Source organism: Trematomus bernacchii, unplaced genomic scaffold, assembly GCF_902827165.1.
Source record: "Trematomus bernacchii unplaced genomic scaffold, fTreBer1.1, whole genome shotgun sequence".
NCBI classification, from domain to species: domain Eukaryota; kingdom Metazoa; phylum Chordata; class Actinopteri; order Perciformes; family Nototheniidae; genus Trematomus; species Trematomus bernacchii.
The window spans coordinates 7,157,283-7,179,816 of record NW_022987973.1 but is presented as its reverse complement, the minus strand read 5'-3'; the positions used below and the strand labels follow the sequence as shown (position 1 = coordinate 7,179,816).

Genomic DNA, 22,534 nt, shown 5'->3' with positions numbered 1-22,534 from the left:
TCATTGTTAGGTTTAAAATGGTCAGATAATAGTGAAAAATGTCCATCCACTTTCGAAAGTTCCAAGGTGAAGTTTTCAAACGTCTTGTTTGGTCAGTCCAAAAGCCAAAGACGTTCTGTTAAATATGGCATAAAACAGAGAAAGCAGTAACTCTCCAGATTTGAGAGGCTGAAAGCAGCATTTTATGCCATTTTTGCATGAAAGACTACTTTAAGATGAATCTATAGATTAAATGATTTCCAATTATTTTTGTTTTAAGATTTATAGATTTACTAAACCTATTGTTGCAGTTTTACAACAGAGCCATAAACACTCAGACACTCAGACTAATCATCACTTCCTCTGTGCTGCAGATTGTGAGACCCGCCTCCTACCAGCCCGGCTCCACCGTGCTGACCTATGAAGAGGAGCTGAACCTGTCTCCAGATCAGCCCGACGCCATGCAGGCAATGCGCTGGTCGCCCGGGGACTCGGAGGGCTCCTCCAGCAGCGAGGGCAGCCACGCAACCGGCGACTCGGGCCGTTACTCTCATGACGAGACGGAGATGACCAACCTCTCGTCTGGGGCCAGCAGCAGCCGCCCGTCTCTGTCCGCGGAGGACAGCGGAGGCTCGGACTGCAGCGCAAAAGAGTCAGGCGATGTGGTGGAGGAAAGTCTGCCTGACCTGAAGTTAATGGAGTCTGTCGACAATGGCTGCTGTCACCATGAAGCAAAAAACAGCTCTCAGGATGCACTTTCTCTCCAGGTGCCTGAGTGTGTGTGAGTGTGTGTGAGTGTGTGTGAGTGAGTGAGTGTGAGTGTGTGTGTGTGTGTGTGTGTGTGTGAATGTGTGTGAGAATGTGTGCGAGTGAGTGTGTGTGTGTGAATGTGTGTGAGAATGTGTGCGAGAATGTGTGAGGGTGTGAAGGCAGTCGTACACTTGCAAAAAAAGTCAAGTAGAAAAACAACTGAGCAGAGCACATCCTAGAGGGTTAGAGGAAACAATCAACACCACTCCTGTGTCTGGTAGACAAGCTTAGTTTAGCACAAGGATTAGAAGCGGGATTCAGAAACTCTGGCTCTGCGTAAAAATAACAAAATCCACCTACCAACACCTTTAATATCCCAAATTAACACTTTTTTGTGAAGTGTGAAAACATCAAGCTTTGGTTTGTATAGGAGGTCTTGTGTTTAGCTATGTCTTGGTTGAGACCAGCTTTCTGGAGTCTACCCATCGGGAAGCCTTCGTAAAGCGACAATTTGCAGTTTTTCACTTCAGTTTTTGCAGAGAAATTGTTTAGCTTTAGAGGTGCTGGTAGGTGGATTTTGTTACCTATGGACACATCCAGGCTAGCTGTGTACCCCTGTTTACAGTCTGTGTGCTAAGTTAAGTGAATTGGCTGCAGGCTGATGTCAAACTAATACTTTAACTATGTAGTGCAACCAATAGAAATATGAAACAGTGGTGACACGCAGAAAACAACAAAGCTCAGTCAGTAGGGGCTTGGACTGGGAGCTGTAGGGTCGCCGGTTCAAGTCCCCGACCAGACCTAAAATATGGAGTGTGGACTGCTACTTGGAGAGGTCCCAGTTCACCTCCTGACCTGCCGTGGTGCCCTTGAGCAAGGCACCGGACACCCCCCTTCCCCCCCTCACTCCCATTGCTCCCCGGGCGCTGTACAATAGCTGCCCACTGCTCCTAGTACTAGACTCCTGGTACTAGGATGGGTTAAATGCAGAGAACACATTTCACTGTGTGTGCTGTGTGCTCTGCATGTGTGACCATAAAAGAGCGTTTCATCCCTCCCAATTCTAATTCTAAATGAAGATTAAGTAACTATCCTTCAATTATTCTTTGCAGTTATTCTCTATTGCAAGTGTACCGCAGGCCTGAATGTAAGTGAGAGAGAGATGTGTAAAGAAACAAAGGAGAGAAACCTTTTTTTACATTTATCATCTATAGGTCCAACACAGTGAACAGAAAGCCGACAAATGCCTTTTCCAGTATAAAAAGTTGGCAGGGATGGGTCACATGATTTATTTTACTTTCAATGAATGTCTTTTTTTTATTTTCTCTTTTTTGTGTGTATGTTTGTTTTTTTATCTCACCCACCATGAATGTTTAAAAAGATTGTCAAAAATGTGGCACAACGTGACATTTCTGACATTATTTAAGAGAGTTTATCACTGGAGCGAAAGGAAAGCGTGAATCCTTTTCACTGATTATCTACCTCGGTTTACCTCCGTGTAAACTTCCACTGTATATTTAATAACTACTTATAGCAACGTTATGTGATGTGCTGCTTCGGTTACATTGCATTTGATACTTCCTGATGACTTTCCTCCTGATTGTCATCCCACTTTAGTTTTTTCCATTTATTTTGTCTGGATTTTGCTGGATGGTGAGGGCAGCTCTCTCCTCTCGCTCCACCTGTTGTGTGGCCTGAAGGATAGAAACACACACAGTTTGTTATTTATCCCCTCAGGTGTTGCTGAGGCACTGAGCCAGTATTAATAGTTTGTATTTTGTCCATTATTGAGTAATGGTATGAAAAGACAATGAATGTCTCCTTTTTGTTTCCTTTGTGCAGCTGCCCTCGCTATTCCTGTTTTATACTACCTCGATTACGAATTTATTTTATTGTCTTATTGTTTTCCTAAACTCAGGGAACAAAGTTTAGTACATTTGAAAAGTCATGTAGTGTTACAGGCTTAACTGACAGGGTATCTTCTCAGTACTAAACCGTTTGAGTGTGTATTTGCCTAATAGAAAATGCTATGAATGTATCCCCCAGACATTGTGCGCTAGTAGCTCAAATGTTAAAAAGCCCCCTATGTAGTTTCTCCTCAGGTCCTATAACGTCTGTTTGTTTTGTTTTTACAACAGACTCTTCAGTTTATTGACTTCTTCCTTTTGATTAGTGTAAAGATTCACACCAGAAGTGCTTGCAGTGGCGTGTCGGTTCAGAAAAGCTTTATAATTGGCCTTAATGTGGGAAAGCCTCCCTCAGAAGTGGAAACCAAATCTTTCTGAGGGATAAGCTCCACGTGAGGATGCAACACGTGAAGAATGATTGTAGTAAAAGCAGAGTTTAATCAGAGATGAAAGTGAAGAATTGAATGAACACCATAAAACTATATTTTTATTAGAAGATAATGTTCCACGGAGTTCACATTGTAGAATTTTCCAAGTAGTCTTTTTGTTTTGTTGTAGAGTAGATAAAGATTAGCACTTGTCTGCCAAGTAGTTTTGTATTATCGTCCAATGTGCAGCGGTGAGTGTGACGCTAGAACCCAAAGAGTTGTTTGCTACCTGTGTTTATTTTAGTCTCTCAACTAATCTCTGGCAGAAGGTTACTGAGGAATGTGAAATAATCGAAACACGTTAGACCAAAGATGAGACGCGGCCACTGAGATCAGTTTTGAGTTCCTCAAACAAAGCCTTGCACATTAGTGGCCTTGATCCGCGACAAAAAGAATGACGAGAGTCGCGGGTTAAAACTCCAAGGAAGTGCCTGCAGGACACTCAGACACTGGAGTGACAATTATTAATCATTTTGCGCACAAACCAAATTATCCTGCCGCAGTGTTCCTCCAAAACTGTTGCAAACAGATGTCTGTACATTGTAGGGGCGAAATGATTAAATACAATATATTATATTGAGTAGTGTCTGTGTTGCAACAGTGCAGTTTTGTGTAAATGTGCACCCACTGATTGAAAGATTATAAAAAAAAAAGTTGTATTTAGAAGATTTCCTCACATAGGACATACATAAAGTAATTGATCTCAACCCAAAATACATGTGAGGTATTTAAAATGTTTGCCTTTTGAGTTAATACTAAAGATACTTTGATCCTCTTTAAAGATAGTCAGTGGGTGCAGCTTTGTTTTCACATTCTGTATTTTAATCAGAGAGATTCTGCGGAGGATTCAATCATGGGAAATGTACGGGATGAAGAGTGACACAATCAGTTTACCTTTCTTTTGGAAAAGCAAACAATATAAACCAAAGATTTTTTTTAAAGGTCACCGTTGCATATTGGCATATTGAGAGAGATCTGTTTAAGCATCCTATCTTTGTGTGAAAGTTGTCACACAAAGATAGGTGTCCTCGTACTCATTTAATAACAGAAAAATGTGTTCTACTTGGGGATTTCAGGATGAAAACGTTTCCATTATTCATCTTTTATTTCCAAAAATTAAGTTATCCTCTTTTTTTAACACGAAGGGTTCATGTTTATCCTGCTTTTGCAAAGTTAAAGAAGAATACACATTTCCCTTTGTAATTGAACCATACTGTATTCATATGTCCTGTGTTATTAGAGCTTTAAGAGCTCAATCCAGAATCTGAATCCAGTCCTCATGCTTATACTCTCAACCCAAAATGTTCAAGAGATGTTGTGGAGCTGTGATAATACACACACACACACACACACACACACACACACACACACACACACACACACACACACACACACACACACACACACACACACACACACTGGATGCAGATTCTAAATTGGGCTCTTTGTAGTTCAAACAGGTACAGAAGTGTTACCTCAGGTTCTTTATTTTTCAAATTCTTGTGATAAGTGCAAATGCAATTTACTTGGGTCATTAATATGTGTAAGACAAAAGATGCATTGTGTGAGATATGGCAAGATGTTTAGTTTAAAACAGTTGAAAAATGAACATATACAGAATGTAAAGAGAATGTAGTGTTGACTTCATGTCAAAGACTTCTGTTATGTTGCAGAAATGTACTTTCTCTCTGTTCCGTGTTGACTTGTCCCTCTAGAGGCGATTGTGAGTCACTGTAGCGTCCAGTCTAGCATCAGTCCAACATGTGAAGAAGTAGTTCAGAAGACGTGGGCCTATGGCCAGCTTTTACACATTGCATCTTTAAGATCGTCCCACAAATGACCTGAGATGTTGGTCTGTTCATCGCATTAATGTTGTTATGTTGGAGTTATGTTCCTGTCCGACTGTGTGAATTCAAAGGGATAAAACACACTCTTGTTTTTCCTTTTAGCAGTAATATTGTGTTTAAATAATGTGAGATAGAGCGCTGCAGGTCATTTACAGTCAAACTCAGGGGAACCTGCAGCTGCTCCGCCTCAAAGAGAAAACTGGTTTTCAAGTCTTGAAAATTGAATGTACCTTTTTGTAATGATTATGTTTCATGATATTTTATGTTAATGTTTTTGTTTTATTTGTCAGATCATCTTTGTCAGCAAAACCACTTGCAAGTTGGTTTTTGCCAAAATATGTTAAGTTAGGAGATTTAAGACAGCTGGTAATTATGTATAAGTCTGATTCTCAATTTAAATAAAAGTATAAAAAATGTCATTTGTCTACAATTGTTTTTGATTGAACATGCTTTCATATTTAAACGCACATGCATTAGCTTTGACTACAGTATATCTCTACTGGTATGATATGTTAACATCAGATCATTGTACATTTTATTGATAATTCTTACACACTTTTAGATAAGTAAGGTATTTAATACAGGACTTCAACCTTTTAGTGTTTCACTTGTAGTTTAGTTTTAAGTATTTCCATGTCCTGTTATTTCTGCTTCTGCACCGCGCTATATGATATTAGTTTCTTTAAGATAATAGTATAAATTAAATGCATCAAATAATCCTTTGTGTTAAAATACAATTATTAAATTATTATAGGAAAAGATTAAATGTATTAATTGTTTCATGAAAATCCCAAGCTTGCAGGCAGTAGTTTATAATTTGGGGGAAGAAATGTCACCCTGCAAGCTGCAACATAAAATAAAACATAATTACATAAATTGTTATATTTCAATGATATAATATGTATATCATCCTCATAAGAGCTCTTGTGCAAATTGAGTAACTTTACTTTAATTATATTTTGATTCTAATACTTTTGTAAATGGACATGTTAACACTGAAAAGTTCAAATGTCAAATAGAAGTCACATGCTCGTTGTTGTTAGTGTGCGCGTGTCGTCTGGCTCTAAACCAAAATATTCCAAGGTTATGTTGCTTGATGGTAACTTGAAATACTACTGGTACTCTATGACTTCTTATATGACAGTATGCTGTGTGGAGACTCACCTCCTGTCATATAAAACTTGTAGAAGTTGTGCTTTCTATATATAGAATATTTTTGGTTTAGAGTTTAGAGCCAGACGATACGCGCACACTAGCACTTAATAACAACGAGCACGTGGCTGGCTTCTATTTGACATTTGAACTGTTCAGTGTTAACTCTAAAACACAGTGAAACAATACATTATTGTCTTGTTTTTGTATGTGGTTTTCTTTTTTTTGTTTCCATCTTAGTTCTGCTGACAGTCTGCTTTATCACGCTTCCTTGTTTATTTTGTTTTCCACTCGCTTGCTGAGCCATTTTTTCCGCCACGCTGACGTATGGGAGTTGTAGTTCTATGTGTTCTAAAATTGCGGTTTCGGCGTGTCCAGCTAAACACTTCAAAACTACATTTCCCATAAAAAGACGGGTTTTGCAGTGTTGTTAAAGGATAACCTGGGCTGGAACTGCGTCTGGAGCTCCCTGTAACAGCTGCCTCGTCGTTTGGCACAACACACCGGTGAGTTTAGTCTTTTTTTAAAGCTAGTGATGTTAAAAGGCTGCTTAAGATACGTAACGTTACTAATTATATGTTTTGACGGTGCTCAGACAGGTGACGTTAATAACTAGCCTGGTAACTTAGTTAAAACCAACAGCTAAACGTCGTCATTGATGTTAACCGTCGGATTTAATGGTAGCTACGGTATCGGTTGTTGTATAAACTGTTGGTATCTCATTTGTTTAATAAAATGTCAGGCCGCACGAGCAGGCATCTTGTGTTCGCTGCTGCTGAGGTCTGCACCGATAGATGTCGCCTTTTACATAATGTCCGTTTGTTTCAACACGTTTATTGTTTTGTTTATTTATTTATTTGAATGGCGAGGACAAGGCTTTACTTCATAACAGTGCGTCACACTGGGGTGGTAAATACAACCACATTTGGCCAACCATAACAGAAGTGCTTTTATTTTTGAAAACGTGTCTATGTTGATGTATAGTTATATGCATAGTTCATTTATCTAAAACACAAGTAAATGTGCTTTATTTAAATATGTTACTTACAACTATAAGTCTCAGGAAATTAATAATGCAATTGCAACTTAAAAATGCATTATATGTGCTTGAATTTGGACTTTCAGTATATATTAGATGTAGGGAACCCTGATTACAGTATTTCAATACAATTGTGGCACACTTTTACTTAAAAACAAAACAGCAGTTGTCTCCAGTAAAAGGTACTTTCCAGTTAAAGCGAAAGAGTTCCAGACTGCCTGGGGTCCTGTTATCAGCTCAGTCAGATACATAAGATAAGGACACAGTTGTACAGTAATACCTGTAGTTGTACAGCACTAACTGTAGTTGTACAGTAATACCTGTAGTTGTACAGCACCAACTGTAGTTGTACAGTAATACCTGTAGTTGTACAGTACTACCTGTACAACTGATTGATAAGATGTGTGACGACGACACCCACAGGCAGTGATACAAAAGTGTCAGATGCGTGTCTTAGGTTCTTTCTTTTTAATACCCTTTTATATTGCCCTTAAATAACATTTCTTACCCTCAAATACATCCCAAGGACAGAAGCAAACATTTTTATTTTTTAATAAATACTTTGAACTAATTAACTACATTGATACATTGTTGACATGACACATTATCATCCTGTGACACAATGTCCTACTTTATCTTTTTCACCACAATATACTTTCTCAGAGTTGAACTACCTTATCTCCTCCAAATCCCTGTCTGGCTGACAGCGGACAGAAATGTCGGAGACGTCAAGTGATGCAGAGTCGTCCTGTGGCTGGACCATTATCAGTAATGAGGTATAAATCATTTTCTTGGTACCTAATCCCAGCTATTTTCAGTTGTCTATTTTCAAATCACAGGATGGATAGCCTCTCAGTTCCCTATCTCCAACATTAAAGTTCACAACTCTCATTCAAATGTTTAAAAACATTACACATTTTAGCAATCTCTTCCTAACTTATTCCTGGAATTGTGAAGACATTTTTATAGAGTTGTATATGATACACTGTTTATTCGGCATATAGAATAATCATTTTTATAAGTGATGGAAATTCCACACTTAATCACATTCTGGTTAGTAATGAACAAATCTTCAAGTTTAAACCAAAGTTGTGTTATTTAATGAAGAGTTAACAGAATCAATCTATTTCCAGCTGCCTTCCAACAGAAAGGCAAGCACTTTACACAGGAGAAAGGGAAAGGTCCCAGCCAATCAAAATGTAAACTAACAGGTTATTGAAATGGTGACCAGGCGTGGGTTAAGTATAGACATGTTAATTATAACCGGTAACACCAGTATGATGATTTGCCGGACAATCGTCGCAGTGGCACTCTGCTCTGTCGAATGCTAGAGAACTCAAGGTAGCCAGTCTTTTGCATTAAAGGTGTGAAAAAGCCGTATTGAGCCAAGGAAAAATCTAGTTTACATAGAACTGAAAGACACTTAAAATATACATTTCAACGATAATAGGTAAATATCTTGCTGAATACTGCATGTCTGCATGTATTGTCTTGTTTATTCATAAATAAAGTGATGTGTCCCCAGGGTTCAGATATTGAGATGTTGGGAGCAGAGGCTGCCGAGCTGTTAGAGCGTCCTCCAGCAGAGGAGGAGGAGCGGCAGGATGAACAGGCCTCAGACTCCACTGGTAACACTCCTCATATTATTTTCTACCTGAGTTTAACAATAGAAGATGTGAGTATGACACTCTAGGAATACAAACCGTTTTCTTGGTTAAATTGTGTGTTTATGTACAAGCAAGAATATCCACATCTCTTTCAGCTAAATGCCTGAAACGTTGACTTTGTAAAAGGTCTCACAGTCAGACAATACATTCACAATTTAAAACTCTAACTTTATTAATGTATCCTTATGTTTTTCCTTGTTGTTTTTGTTGTACATGCTTTCATTATCCTTTTTTGAGCAACTAGAAAAATATCAGCTTGGAAAATAAATATGATTAATGAAAAGATAAATCCAGCTGATCAATATAGGGCATTGTTTTGTTTCAGTTTCTCAAATACGAGCGTTTACTGGTTCTTTTTATTTGACATTAATAGGTCATGAAGATCATACAGTAGCCATCATAATTCACACTCAATGTGTATTTATTATGTTTGCAGCTCAGTGTGATGAAGAACAAGTTGCAGAGTCACTTGATGAAACTCTGAAAGAGCAAACCATAGATGAGACAGTGTGTCCCTCAGAGGTGAGAAAATCAGAATGACCTGCAGTGTTCTTTAAACAATCCAGAGTCTGCCCCCTTTGCGCTCCATATTCAAAATATTGTATCTTCTCCAGGACGCCCACAGCTCCACAGGGAAACAGCACGTGCTGTCCTTCAGCGATCACTCCGACATTGTGACTCTTGGAGATCTGAAGGAGGACGAGCCCGCTGAGGTGGAGGAGGAGGAGGAGGCCGCCAACGGGGAGTTTTACCTCGGCACCTCCTGCAGCAGCCAGTACGCCTTCAGTGCTGCGGAGACTGGTAGGGCTGCAGCACACACACACGCACACACACACACACACGCACTCACACTACCACACTTTAATGATGAAATGGGCTTCCAATAATTTCTCTATGCTGGCTACAAGATTGTCAACACATCTCACATCAACCGAACTTTCTTCCCCTTCCTGTTTTTACTTCACCAAATCAGGTTTGGTATTAAATCACTGGAACCTTCCAAAGAGTCTGGTGAACTTAGGCTACCATCTGAGAGGGCAGCTCTCTGGAGGCCGCTCTTTAAAAGGTGGCTTGATTGAAACAGGAGTGAATCTAATGTGATGCTAAGCCTGCTCAGAAACGCACAGAACTAATCCTGTTGAGCTTCAGATAACAACGCGCTGTTTCATGTTGAATCCAGCTGTGCTCTTTTCAAAAAGCATGACCACATGGGGGAAAAGATGTCTCCAAATGTTAGCATGTGTGGGCCTTTTAGGTCGTATAAGTGAGATGAATAACATATATTTAAAAATGTTGTTGAAAAATGTATTGTAAACAGATAATATGCAGCCATACATGATGGCTTTCTTGTATTTGTGTTTATGAGCAAGGTGTGCATTTTCTTTTTGCATATTTAACTTTCTGATGAACTTAATAACATGTTTCAGAAATACCGGGAATTAAAGTTTCTCCATTTACTTTACTTTTATTATGTTAGTCTCTATACTAGTATTTATGTCAAAAGTAAAATGCATGAGTGATATCAATCTTTAGATAGATAGATAGATAGATAGATAGATAGATAGATAGATAGATAGATGGATAGATACTTTATTTATCCCAACATTGGGAAATGTTTTTGTGCCAGAAGCAGTGTCAAGCATTACAAGAGTAAAACATGTTTAAAAGAAGCAGTGTATATAACTATTTCGTAATAGAAAAGACATATATCCCTAGTCTAGAGCAGGGGTACTCAAACTTTTTTATTAAAGGTCCAGTTGTGAACTTTATACAAGGTCACTGGTCCGGATCAATGCCAGTAAAGTCCCCCCCCCCCCCCCCCCCCCCCCCGAGCGGAGAAACGAAACTGAAATGAAGAAGCAGTTTCTTGGCGCTCTATGCATGGAGTTTCCCGACATGTCGTTGCAGTAAATTAAAGGGTGTTTCATGTTGTCGTTGCTGTGGACCTTCTTAATCTACCTTCTTTGGGGGCCCCCTTCTGGTCCAAGCATTTGCCTGCCTTGCCTGTCGGTAAACGGCGCCCCTGTATACACGCACACACATTCAATACATACATACAGTATGTCAAGGTAAACTTGCGGTTAACTTGCGGTCTGCTATGCGTGTCACGCTCGCGCACACAAGTAAATATATATGCACGTTCATTCTCACAACGCGTCAGACACAAGACGCGCGTACATGATGATGTACATTAATTTATCAGAATCAGAATTTTTTTTTTTTTTTTTTTTTTTATAATGGGACACAGGGTTCGGTCCGGATTGATTTGCAGTTCGGTCCGGAAGCCCTGGTCTAGAGTATCTAAATCAGTGGTTCTCAACTGGTGGGTCGCGGACCTGCGATGTGTGAATTTTTTTGGGGGGAAAAGTCAAACTTTTATTTTGAAGGCCCGATTTTCTAACGCTGTGCATGCAGTAGGCGTTGGACTGGAAGTACCGGAGACCATAAACGGTTTTGAAAACGTCTGTCATGTAGTGATCATCTTCTCAATAAAACATCTTTGCTGATGTTTTTTCGAGTCTTCTGGACAATCGGAATCAAGATTGTTGCCGGAAGTCCCCACGGAGAATAACTTTGCGGTTGAACTACTCTTTATACATCCATGGGTACAACTTCAGATCAAAATGAACACAATGAAATATGACCCCCGGTTTGATGATTGACAGGTCACAGAACAATGGGGGCTATCTACCCTTACCTTTATATATATATACAGTCTATGACCCTTACCCACAAAGTAATTCACACAGACAAGTTCAGCTGTCAGAGCAAAGTGAAAAACAAACAATGGCATAAAATATTATTAATATGTCGGGTAGTAAAATAAATATATATATATATATATATATATATATATATATATATATATATATATTTTCTTCTCAGAGTGTACAAGAATGTGTAGTTTATATGTTAGTATTTCAAAAAATCTCCTGGGGGAGAATCCCCCCAGACCCCCTTCTGGGATTGGGTTTTCAGCATGTTATACAGTTCAGCTTTGATTCCATCATCTCATTAAACCTTTTTTAAAGCATACTTTAGTTCTGTTAAGGGATATATGCACTGTACTTCACTTTAATTAATATTTTATTCTGAAAAGCGTATATATTACAGCACGATTTTTTGTTGAATAGATTTGAGTGGTTCAAAAATGTTGGGTCGCGATTTATTGACAAAGTAAAAAGTGGGTCCCGAGGCCTGACCAGTTGAGAACCACTGATCTAAATAATACACAATATGACCAGATATTGAATAAATGGAATACTCTACAATAAACAGTGTCATTGGCTACAGGGATATACAGAAATATATTAGACACATAATAGCAAATCATAAGTAGTCATTTAAAATGTTAATTCCATTTAAATGTATTCATAAAACGTGAACAGTTGTTCAGCATTTGTGAACCCGCCGATTAATCTGCAGTATCTGTTCCCTGCATGATAAACCTCGCTGCACATTCTTTTGAACCAGTTAGTTTTGTGTCTACCTTTTCCCTGTTTATTGAATTCCCTCATGAAACCACTGCAGCCGTAACCTTGGGTATTTGTATTGTAGTATTCCCAGGGCAGCAGCAGCAGCCTGCAGTGACTCACTCCAGCAGCAGTGAGGACGAGGAAGGGCCAAGCACTGTTGTCCGAAGGCGAAGGTTGAGGAAGAATACGGCTGGCAGCGTGACAGAGCCTGAGGAAGAGGAGGAGCAGGAGGAGGATGAGGGTGAAGTTCTTGATATCCGAACGCAAGGCAAGGGCAGCAGCATCCTCAGCAGCTGCATCCTGATCGCCCTCGTCGTAGCCTTCAGTGTGGGCTTTGGAAACTTCTATGGTGAGACGAGGAACATATACTGAGCCCTGTAGCCCAACTATGCTAATCCTAATGTGTGTGAATACAAATGTAAATAATGTGTTTGTGTTACAGGTTCAGTCCAGATTAAAGAAAGGCAGAAACTAGGGGAGGAAATCAGAGTGAATGAACTGGATGTTGTGATGGATCTGATTCAACGACATGTTCGAGAACAACCTTTTAAACACCAGGTCAGAGAGTACAGAGATCACAACATCATGTGTCGCAGTATGTACATGAACGCATAACTAACTCATTCTGTTCATGTCATTCATCAACCCATGCTTTGACTTTTATTACCTCTTTTTGAGCATGAGATTATATTATATTAGGAAGACTTTCATTTGACCATAACGTGTTTCTTGTTGTTCTCTCTCAGGGCCAGATTGTTGACTTTGGAGCGGATGATCTGGATCAGCAAGAAGTGAACTCACTGCTCTCACAGGTGATGGAGAACATTCCGAAAGAGAAGCAGGAGCTCCACATCCAACAGGTTCTCATTCAGGTAACTTTTTCACTTCATTCGACGGCCCCAGTTATGGGTGGAAAACTCTCTCTTGCATTTTTGCATTTTGATTTAATGCTCTAATGCCGAATGATATTTCGGTACCACTTCACAATAAGACTACCTTTTATAAAGGGTTTACGAATAATTCATTTACTAATTAGGTTGTAAACACTTTATAAATCATTCATAAGCTTTTATAAGACATGAGATAAACAGGGCACCTGTGACCAGTTGCTTACCAAATAGTGAGCCCACATTTATCTGTACTGCCAAGCCTTATTATAAATGGTAGTAACTCATTAATAAATGGGAATGTGTTTTACACTTTACAATAAGGCTCCCTTTTGGCAGTTATAAATGTTAGTAACTCGTAAATAAATAAAGTCATGCCAAGAAATATCAAGATGGATGGGGGGGGGGGAATCAACTCAGTGAACAACAGATACCAAGGATGCTGGCTGATGAAGTAAGCTAAGTAGCCAATATAAGGCTTGGTCATCTTGCCAAATAGTGAGCCTGTGTTGATGTATGGAAACTATGTTAGAACTGGTTTATAAATGGTTCTTAAGGATTAATAAAGTGTTTACAACCTAATTCATAACCTAATTATAAACACTTTATGAATCCTTTATAAGGGTAGTCTTAATGTAAAGTGGTACCGATATTTCATTACATTCAATCATCATTTAAACACCGCTTTATAAGCCATAACATTTCCTCTCTTTGTCTCTCTCTTCAGGCCCAGAGAGAGGAGCTGGAGATGTTGCTGAGACAGAAGGAGCAGACTGACCTGATGGTGTCCGAGCAGCACCTGCTGACCGCTGAAAACATTCTGCTGATGAACTCCCTACAACATAAAGAAGCGTCTGTAGTCGCCCTGCAGGAGGAGCTGAACAAGCTCAGAGATCAGGAGGCGATGAGAGCCGGTGCTGACTCGCTGCTTTCTGAAAACGAGAGGCTGTTAGACGAGCTGGAGGGGGGGAAACAGCTGATCCGCAGCTTTCACAGCCAGAGGGTAGACATGATGGCTGAAACCCAGACACTGAGGAAGAAGCTCAACAAGCAGAGAACAGTTACAGAGGAGCTCAGGAGAGAGTTAGAGGAGCTGAGGAGTCTCTTCCCCAGAGCCAATCAGGAGGCAGAGACAGAGGAGCTCCAGGCCCGTCTGACGGAGCTGGAGAAGAGGCTGAGCTTCGAGCAGCAGCGCTCCGACCTGTGGGAGAGGCTCTACCTGGAAACCAAAGAGGAGAGAGCTAAAGGAGACACGGAGCCCAAAGTCAAAAGTCAGAAAGGGGGCACGGCAGGAAAAGTTAAAGAGACATTTGACGCTGTGAAAAACTCCACCAAGGAGTTCGTCCATCACCACAAAGAGCAGATAAAGAAAGCAAAGGAAGCCGTGAAGGAAAACCTGAGGAAGTTTTCAGATTCCGTCAAATCAACGTTCAAAAACTTCAAAGACTCGGCCTCGACCCTCTTTAAAAATGCAGGAGGCTTTTATGAGAAGAGACGTGGCGAGAAGAACACAAAGAAGGCGTGGCAGCACAGATCCCCTCACAACGCACACCAGCCTCACAACGCACACCAGCCTCACAACGCACACCAGCCTCACAACGCACACCAGCCTCACAACGCACACCAGCCTCACAACACACAGCAGCGCACACACCATGAGAGCAGCCACAACACCCGGAAATCAGGAGATAAAGTTCACAGAGATGGAGGTCAAGATTCCCACAAGGCAAACTTCAAAGGATGCTCGGGAGTGTTCGACTGCGCCTTCCAGGAGTCCAAGAGTCTCTTCGATAAAGCCATGGATCCAATCAGAGCGGACGAGTTCAACCAGCTGCTGCGGAGCTACTTGCATCAGGAAGTCGACCACTTCCACCACTGGGAGGAGCTCGAGAAGTTCATCAACAACTTCTTCCACAACGGCGTGTTCATCCACGACCGGATGCTTTTCACGGACTTTGTCAGCGGCGTGGAAAACTACCTGAGTGAAATGCTCGAGTATCAGGGCCTCGACAACGACGTGTTCAGAGATCTCAACGACTTCGTCTACCGGCACTTTTTTGGAAAGGGTTACAGAAAAAGCCACGGCCCAAAGTAAGTCCCAATTATCTTTTTAAAAAGTAGCCCATCTCAATTAGGAAATAAGTCCAAGCTTTCTGTGGAACGTCATTCTCATTCCTAATCATCCGAAAGAGTTTTCCAGTAATACAAGAAGATCTGATGTTGGGGAAACAAATATTTGGTGTAATTGGTACACTTCTAAACTTAAATCTTATTGATTACATGAATAGCTATCCTAGTAAGTATTTGCAGTTCAGGGCTCTTCTGCCGAGAGCTTCTTTCAGGACTTTGTATCAGACAGCCACAATGTGTAAATAAATAACATTTTCTGAGGGCTGGCATTACAATGCCAAATAGGAAAAGAGAGTTGGATTCCATCTAGGTCAGGGGTGTCAAACTCAAATACACAATGGGCCAAAATAAAAAAATGGTTACTAGTCGAGGGCCGGACTGGTTCAATGTTTATTGCAAAACTTATTGAAATTAACTTATTGCACATATTAAACCTGGAACTAACAAAGCTTAAATTATTGCCTATAAAAACAACATTAAACATTAAATAATCAGTTGCATTAATTCCTTATGGCTCTATCTGCAGCTTTTCCAGAGTCATTTCTTATGATTACATTTCTCCACAGGCCAACAACAGCTTCAAAAAAACGATTTCCCTCAAAGAAAAACCCAAACATGCCCTGTTGTCGCAAGAAACAAAGTGCAGAAGGAAACATCCATTGAAACTCAGTGTGCTGCTCTGTGATGCTCAAGCCAGATACTTGGCATCTCATCTCGGGTGCAAGTTCATCAATGTTTGGGCTCAGGCTCTGAGCTGAGGAAACCCTCAGGATTAAGTGAAGGTGTGCGTGCAATATACCGGTGGGCCAGAGCGAATAGTAATGAAAAATTATCCTGCGGGCCGAAATTAAATCCACCAAGGGCCTGATTTGGCCCCCGGGCCTTGAGTTTGACACATGTGATCTATATGAAATCATTTGACATCTTAAAAAAGTGGCAGCCATGGTAAGTCTCATGGGAGGGCAAATGCAAGACAAGTGGTCGGAAGAATCTACAGTGAAGTTTGGAAAGTGGTGAATTTCCATGCCATCAGAAATGTGCAGGAACCTTAAGGGAAGAGACACTTATTTTCTGGAAGAACGTTCCCTCTTGCAGACGGGATTGCGTTGCACAAATCTAAGCACAGACGATGTCATTATCCTTGAGACATTACATTGTGCAATGAACTTCATAATGATAAGTTAAAGCAGGAACATTTTGCAATTTGAGACGCAAGATCTGTAATTATCTGACGCTGTGGGTTCTCCTTTTCAACAATCACAACATTCAGAGTTTGGTTGTGTGCAAAGGATCATGGGAGTTTGTCATTGCAGTTAGGATCCCTTCATTCTTTAGTGCTCATGTATTCATGTTAAACACAAAATACTAGTATTCATGCTTTTGATGTCTTGTTTTTGAACCACGCAGCGGACCGTTTGAAGGACCCGGCACAGACCCAAAGGAGTCGAAGGCGAAGCATCAGCAGCGGAAGCAGAGAGCGAGAGCCCAACCGCACGGCGAGCGCACGTCGAGCCGCTCAGGAAGGGACGCAGACAGACACATGGCCGACGTCAAAATAGAACTGGGTCCGCTGCCGTTTGATCCCAAATATTGATAATATATTTGATTAGCCAATTCCATTTTGAGTTGTATTTACCTGCTATGTCCAATTTGTTTGCACAATGTTAACTTTTTAATGCTACTGAACTTTCTTGAGCTGTTTTTGCTGTTTTGAAGTAGCTGTTACGTTTGAGTTTAAGATGGGTCATATATGATACAGAGCTAAAACAACATTAACACTCACCTTCAACCACAGCACATAATGTTTAAAAATGTTTATTGGGAATGCAGAGCTTGTTTTAAGATGAATGTTTGTAAGTATTTGTAGGAGTTGCTACAGAGACAGATGTGTATGACTGAGTTTGCTTTAATTGTAAAGATGCTATGTTCTAACATTCCACATGAAGCCTATTTTTACTGGACCTGAGTTTTATTTTTATTTGTGTGTAGTGTTGGGAAAGAAATTACTGGAAGGGAAAAATGACACACCACATTTATTTCAGTAGCAATTTCATGTCTTTACAATCTCATTCAGGATCCATTGTTCCAGTGTCAGTGCCTTTCATATATAAAGATGCTCCCTCCAACTCTCCCCTCGGGGAAATGAGTATGAAACATCTCTGCTGTCCTCACAAAGTTATTCCCCTGCAAAAACATGGATATTTCCTGCAACAAAAAAACACATTACATAAATACAAATCCCACATTCATTTTTAGATAACATAAATACACTCTGAAGATCTCACTTTCTCCAAAACGTCAAACAGAACCAGATGGGTTGGTAGAGAAGATTTGTACGGAAATGAAGTTCTGAGCCAGTGAAGCGGGTCCTCGTAGAACCGGTCCGCTTCATCGACGTGACCTTCCTCTCCGAGGTCCGGGGGACACTCGAGGAACCTCATCTTCATCGGGCAGTGCACGTGGCTGCAGAGCGAGAAAGAGAGAGAGCAGTCAGCTGCTGCATGTAACTTTGGTAGAGTCTACACAAACATGTCACCAGCTTCAATTCAAGGCTCTATTGTCATTTGCACATTAGCTACAGATATGGCAATGAAAAACTTAGGTCACAGCTTGGCCTTACTCTCGTTATAAATCACTTTTCTTAATGTTTATTTTGTATGCAGGCACATTTTTTGTACAGCTGCACATTACATTAAAGACTCACTGAAACAATGTTGTATTAATACATTTTGCTTAATTAGTCATTTGAACAGGGTTATTTAGAAAAAACGGTTAATATTCTTTAACCGAAATGTTACATTTTCTGCTAAAAGGCTAAAAGGTAACTATACCGAACCGAACCCTAATAATAATGGACATTAGTGTAAATAAACGTCACCTCCCTTTTAACGGCTATTCTGGAGCTCGACAGGTGCAAATGTTTTATACAAGTTTCCTGATTTTTATTTGAAACGTAAGCTTTGAACAACGTTGAATAACTCAAAACTGTTGTAACAATTTGCATCCGAGTTGTGGGTATGCAGCTTTTACAACACTTCTCTACCTGTAATAAGGCGTGGAGTGGCAGGGCATGAGCAGCAGGACGTCCGGCTGCATGGTGGAGATGTTTCTGACGTCACACAGCGTCTGCAGGCGGCTCATGACGTCCAGAGAGCCTCGCTGGTGGATCAGCCCGGTGTACAGCGCTGCCAGCAGGTTGCTCACCAACAGGGCGGTCGCAGCAGCTCGCCGCCACGCTTTCAGACTGGCCAGAGATATCCCTGGAGTAGAAGAAGTATTAAAACACGTCTGGCTGTAATCACAAATACATGTGGGATGTGAAAACTTACCACAGAAGATCATACAGAAAGGCAGCACTGGGTAGATGAATCTGAACTCTTTGTGAGGAAGCAAACTGAAGGAGAAGATCAAAACAGGTTAGTTTGTCCGTCGAGAAGCAAAACACCATGACTGATCAGAGGCCTGTATTACTCAAACTGAGGAAAGGGACATTTTGGGTCTTAAAAGGGATAGTTTGGATTTTTTGAAAGGAGATATACTTATTTAAAGTCAGTTTTAGACCTACAGCTGTTTAGTTAATATTCCCTTTTTTTATTAGTTGTGATTTATTTAGTTATTTTAGATATCATTTGCACTTCAAATTTTTGTCAAGTGTTGACCTGTGTTAATTTGTTGGTCAATAAACAGAAAAACCCTTCATTGTTATTAGAAGCAAGTGACTTTTCTCTCTATAGGGTAGGTTATTATTGAGTGTAATTCTTAGAGGTTTAATGAATTTCGGGTTGTTAATGTGAACACAGACATTTACCTGTAGACCACGATAGTCCAGACGATCGCTGCCAGCAGGATTTTGTATCTTTTGAAGGCGAGGCTGCACCCGTGAAGAAAGAGCGGAAGATGAGGACCGATCACCACGGCAAAGCCCTGAGAGAAGTACCAGTGCCAGGGGTGAGAGCCGTAGAAATCTGCCACACCGTGGAAGACGTTAAACTTCAGGAAGTTAAACTGCACCACGGTCCACTGAGAAACAAAAAGTTAAATCACATTGTTACATTAAACTCAAAAAGCCGCTGTGAATGTGATCTAAACTTCACATGGGTTTTATCTAGGGCTGAATTAAAACAGTTTTACTATTATCCATAAATCTGCAGATTATTATTATTATCAGTTACATAAAATAGAGAAAAATGTTTATTCCAGTTCCTTAAAGTTCAATGTGACGTCTTTCAATGTATAGTTTAATATGGTTTAACAATAAAGTAAAAATGTAACATTTCAGTCGATCAACTAATTGTTGCAGCTCTGATTATATTTTGTACCTTTCCATAAAATATGCAGTCGATCAGTGTTGAAATCACAACAGCCACAGCTCTGGAAATGAGAAAGAAAGACAAATAATCATGCAATAAAGAGACAAGGATGAAATGTATAATGAGATGATGGGAGATATAAAGCACACACCCTATAGGAACAACGGTATGAGTGATGAGCCTCAGTTTGTCATGCTCCAGCCAGAAATGGTACATCAGCAGAGGGAACCAGACGATCAGGGCCGTGGGGCGGACGATGACTGCCAGGGCGACCAGGCTCAGATATATTTTGCTGGAGAGACACTGTGTTAGTAAATAATCTTTATAAAGATGGGGGGGATTAATTAAACATGAAGTCACAAGCCAAACCTGCTGTGAGTTTTGGATCTTGGGAGGGGAAAGTAAAAGAGAGCCAGAGAGGTGAGGGTGGTCTCCGTGCTGTTGGTGAGGGTCCTGGTGCAGCAGAACCAAGAGAACCATGAGCACATGTGGCAGAAGAACTGGAGACAAACACAACAAGGAGAAGTGATAAAGTCCTGTATGAATGTACAACAACCTGGGATGATCTGAACACAAAGAAAGATCTGATTGGAGGATGAAATGAAGTTGGTCGTGCCTTACTGTGAGTTTGTGCTGTTGTGTTTTGTCATGTTTGCTTATGTAACATCGTGGACTAACTGCAACTGCATTTCATTGGGCCTCCTTGTGTTGTATAAGGGCAATAGCCAACCCTCCAATACCTGAATTACTTAACAACCCAGCATAACCTCCCAGCTCATGTCATGCATCCTGACAAAAATATCCATTAATGGGAGAAATCAAATTGTTCTACCCTGAATATATGTTTAGTTCTAAACTATTGAACTGTGTATTTAAAGCCTCACCAATTTCTTACTAGCCACTGGATTAGTTTGAAATGTATACTGAATAGCCAAGAAAGCAAGGATCATTTGCAACATGTATTCATAGTGGTTTGAATTCATGTTTAATATGAATTCAAATTAAGAAAATAGATTTTCCCATGACAAAGACTAATTTTATCTAGCTTTAATATTACATGTAGTGGTTTTATTTCATAGCTAGATATATGAATTTGAACTTTAAGGTTTTCTATCTGTGTGTGAGACATATTGTGCCTGTAATCTGTTCTCCACTCAGCAACACTTAAAAGATTCTCCAGGAGTCAGCTGTTGAGAAACATAGTGAAATATGTTGCAATCCATTTTGCAACAATCTGCCCAAACCTGTTTTCAGGTCACATAAGCCCAGACTGGCTCTGTAAAATGCTACTAGTTAATGATGTCTGAATTAAGTTTAGAACAGTTGGAAATTAAAAAAAGTGATATATGTCTTTTGATCTGAGGAAATAAGATTATCACAAACCAATCCAGTGCAAGCTGTAACTTGTACATTTCCTGAAAAACCGAGGTGAACTCCTTACCGTCCATTTTGCAACGTCATGTCTTTCCAAAGTTCGGATGAGGTAGAAGAATTTTACATCTGCAAAAGCAGCGAAGAGTGCTTGAATCATCCGTGGTAGCCATATCTGCAGAACCAAACAGACATGGATTAGTGAAACGAAGGGACAAAAGAAAATATATTTGCTCAAAGACATGCAATATTGAAGTTGTCTGAATAGAAAGTATGTGAACACACCAGGAGAAAGACTGAGTCGTAGTTTAGGAAGTGTAATATCTTGTATATGAATGCAAAGAAGAGCGGATAGGTGAATCCTCTTATCCCTTCCTTCCATTCCCAGGTCAGATACCCATAAGTCACTCTGTTAAGGTTCGATCAGCATACAGGGATAGAACAAACATTTAAAAAACAATGTGCTTCCATTCAGCAGGTGTCAGATTTGAGATGTTCATTTTAATGTAACTTGTTGTTTTAATTTATACTATTTTATTGGGTTGATGAAATATCTACAACCTGAACTAAAGTTTGTCAAGACAAAAATAATGAGTATTATTTCTGTTAAGAATAGTAATAATGGTTATAATACTAACAATAATTATGGCTTATCCTATTTCCTTTTTATTGTAATACCTTGTTATCTTGTATGGTGTTTAATGTAATGTATGTTATCCAAACATATGCAATACCCTTTCATGTGCTCTGTGAACATTTTAAACAAGAGCTTTTTTAAGCTAATAATGTATGTAATGTATTAATTTAGAGGAAGAATAATAAAAAGATTATGATTGATTTTTATTTTTATTTTGAAGCCCACTGACCTGTACATTTTTTCCTGTATAAACAGACTTGACTTGGCACTGCTCTAACAATAACAATAATAATGCATAGTAAGTAGAGGCACATATCTGCAGGTAATACTTAATGTAAAGGATATTTGAAGACCATCCGATGGGAAACCTCCAGCGACTGCCAGTACTCATCAGGGACGAAGCTGGTCTGCACCAGCAAGCAGTTTATCAGTCTGAAGGCCACAGAAAACAGAACCACTCTTCTCAGCTCCCCTGTGGAGGACATGATTAATATATCACTTGATTTGTTTTATGATTAGTCCCCATTGTCTGACATACAAAGATGAACCCACCGTCCTTAAGAATGTTTTCATCTTCCTTTGAGTATAGTTGCGATTTTCGTTTCCGCAGTTTCACATCTTCCACTTTATTCCCAATATTTAGACGCGATCGGATGTTCTCCATCAGGACATAGTGTCTGCTGCAGGACACCTGTCAGGACTTCAGTCAGTCAGGTGTGCTCAAGAGTCAACTCTTCAACACAATGTTACTCTTTTTAAATACTCGAAATTACGTAAGGTGTTAGTTATTGGCTGGGCGCTGCGTGTGGACAGTCTGCACACTGCTTCCGTTTATTGATCCCACGGTATTAAACTTTCACATCACACTAAAACACGATTAATCCACATTAACTTCAGTATCACAGAACTGTGGTATTATGTTGACTGCGCTTCCGCACTCAGACTTACTTCCGC

The 22,534-nt window shown here is 40.0% G+C and overlaps 3 protein-coding genes across 4 annotated transcripts in view; 2 read left to right on the top strand and 1 right to left on the bottom strand.

The window, feature by feature from the left end:
• Positions 1–764, top strand: part of prtga (protogenin homolog a (Gallus gallus)) — a 29,572-nt gene extending 28,808 nt beyond the window's left edge. Inside the window, exon 19 of the mRNA XM_034116490.1 lies at positions 354–764. Coding sequence (XP_033972381.1) covers positions 354–764 — 411 coding nt within the window. The remainder of the gene's footprint in view (positions 1–353) is intronic.
• A 5,699-nt stretch (positions 765–6,463) lies between these two features.
• ccpg1 (cell cycle progression 1) lies at positions 6,464–17,420 on the top strand. Of its 2 annotated transcripts, none has more exons than XM_034116487.1 (10): positions 6,464–6,569; positions 7,766–7,878; positions 8,628–8,730; positions 9,206–9,291; positions 9,384–9,570; positions 12,328–12,594; positions 12,688–12,803; positions 12,992–13,117; positions 13,860–15,223; positions 16,670–17,420. In XM_034116487.1, exons 2-10 carry the CDS (start codon positions 7,819–7,821, stop codon positions 16,854–16,856), a joined length of 2,496 nt encoding a protein of 831 aa, XP_033972378.1. In that variant the 5' UTR covers positions 6,464–6,569; positions 7,766–7,818; the 3' UTR covers positions 16,857–17,420. The 2 variants fall into 2 exon arrangements, with proteins under 2 accessions (XP_033972378.1, XP_033972379.1); XM_034116488.1 differs by having other exon boundaries at positions 16,660–17,420.
• Positions 17,235–22,518, bottom strand: pigb (phosphatidylinositol glycan anchor biosynthesis, class B). Its single transcript, XM_034116489.1, has 12 exons — positions 22,133–22,518; positions 21,926–22,052; positions 21,229–21,346; positions 21,014–21,118; positions 19,942–20,072; positions 19,724–19,864; positions 19,582–19,633; positions 19,071–19,282; positions 18,592–18,656; positions 18,306–18,522; positions 17,548–17,725; positions 17,235–17,467 (listed from the first exon to the last, which is right to left on the bottom strand). The coding sequence occupies exons 1-12, from the start codon at positions 22,242–22,244 to the stop codon at positions 17,354–17,356; spliced, it is 1,572 nt and encodes a 523-aa protein (XP_033972380.1). The 5' UTR covers positions 22,245–22,518; the 3' UTR covers positions 17,235–17,353.
• Between the last annotated feature and the right edge of the window lie 16 nt (positions 22,519–22,534).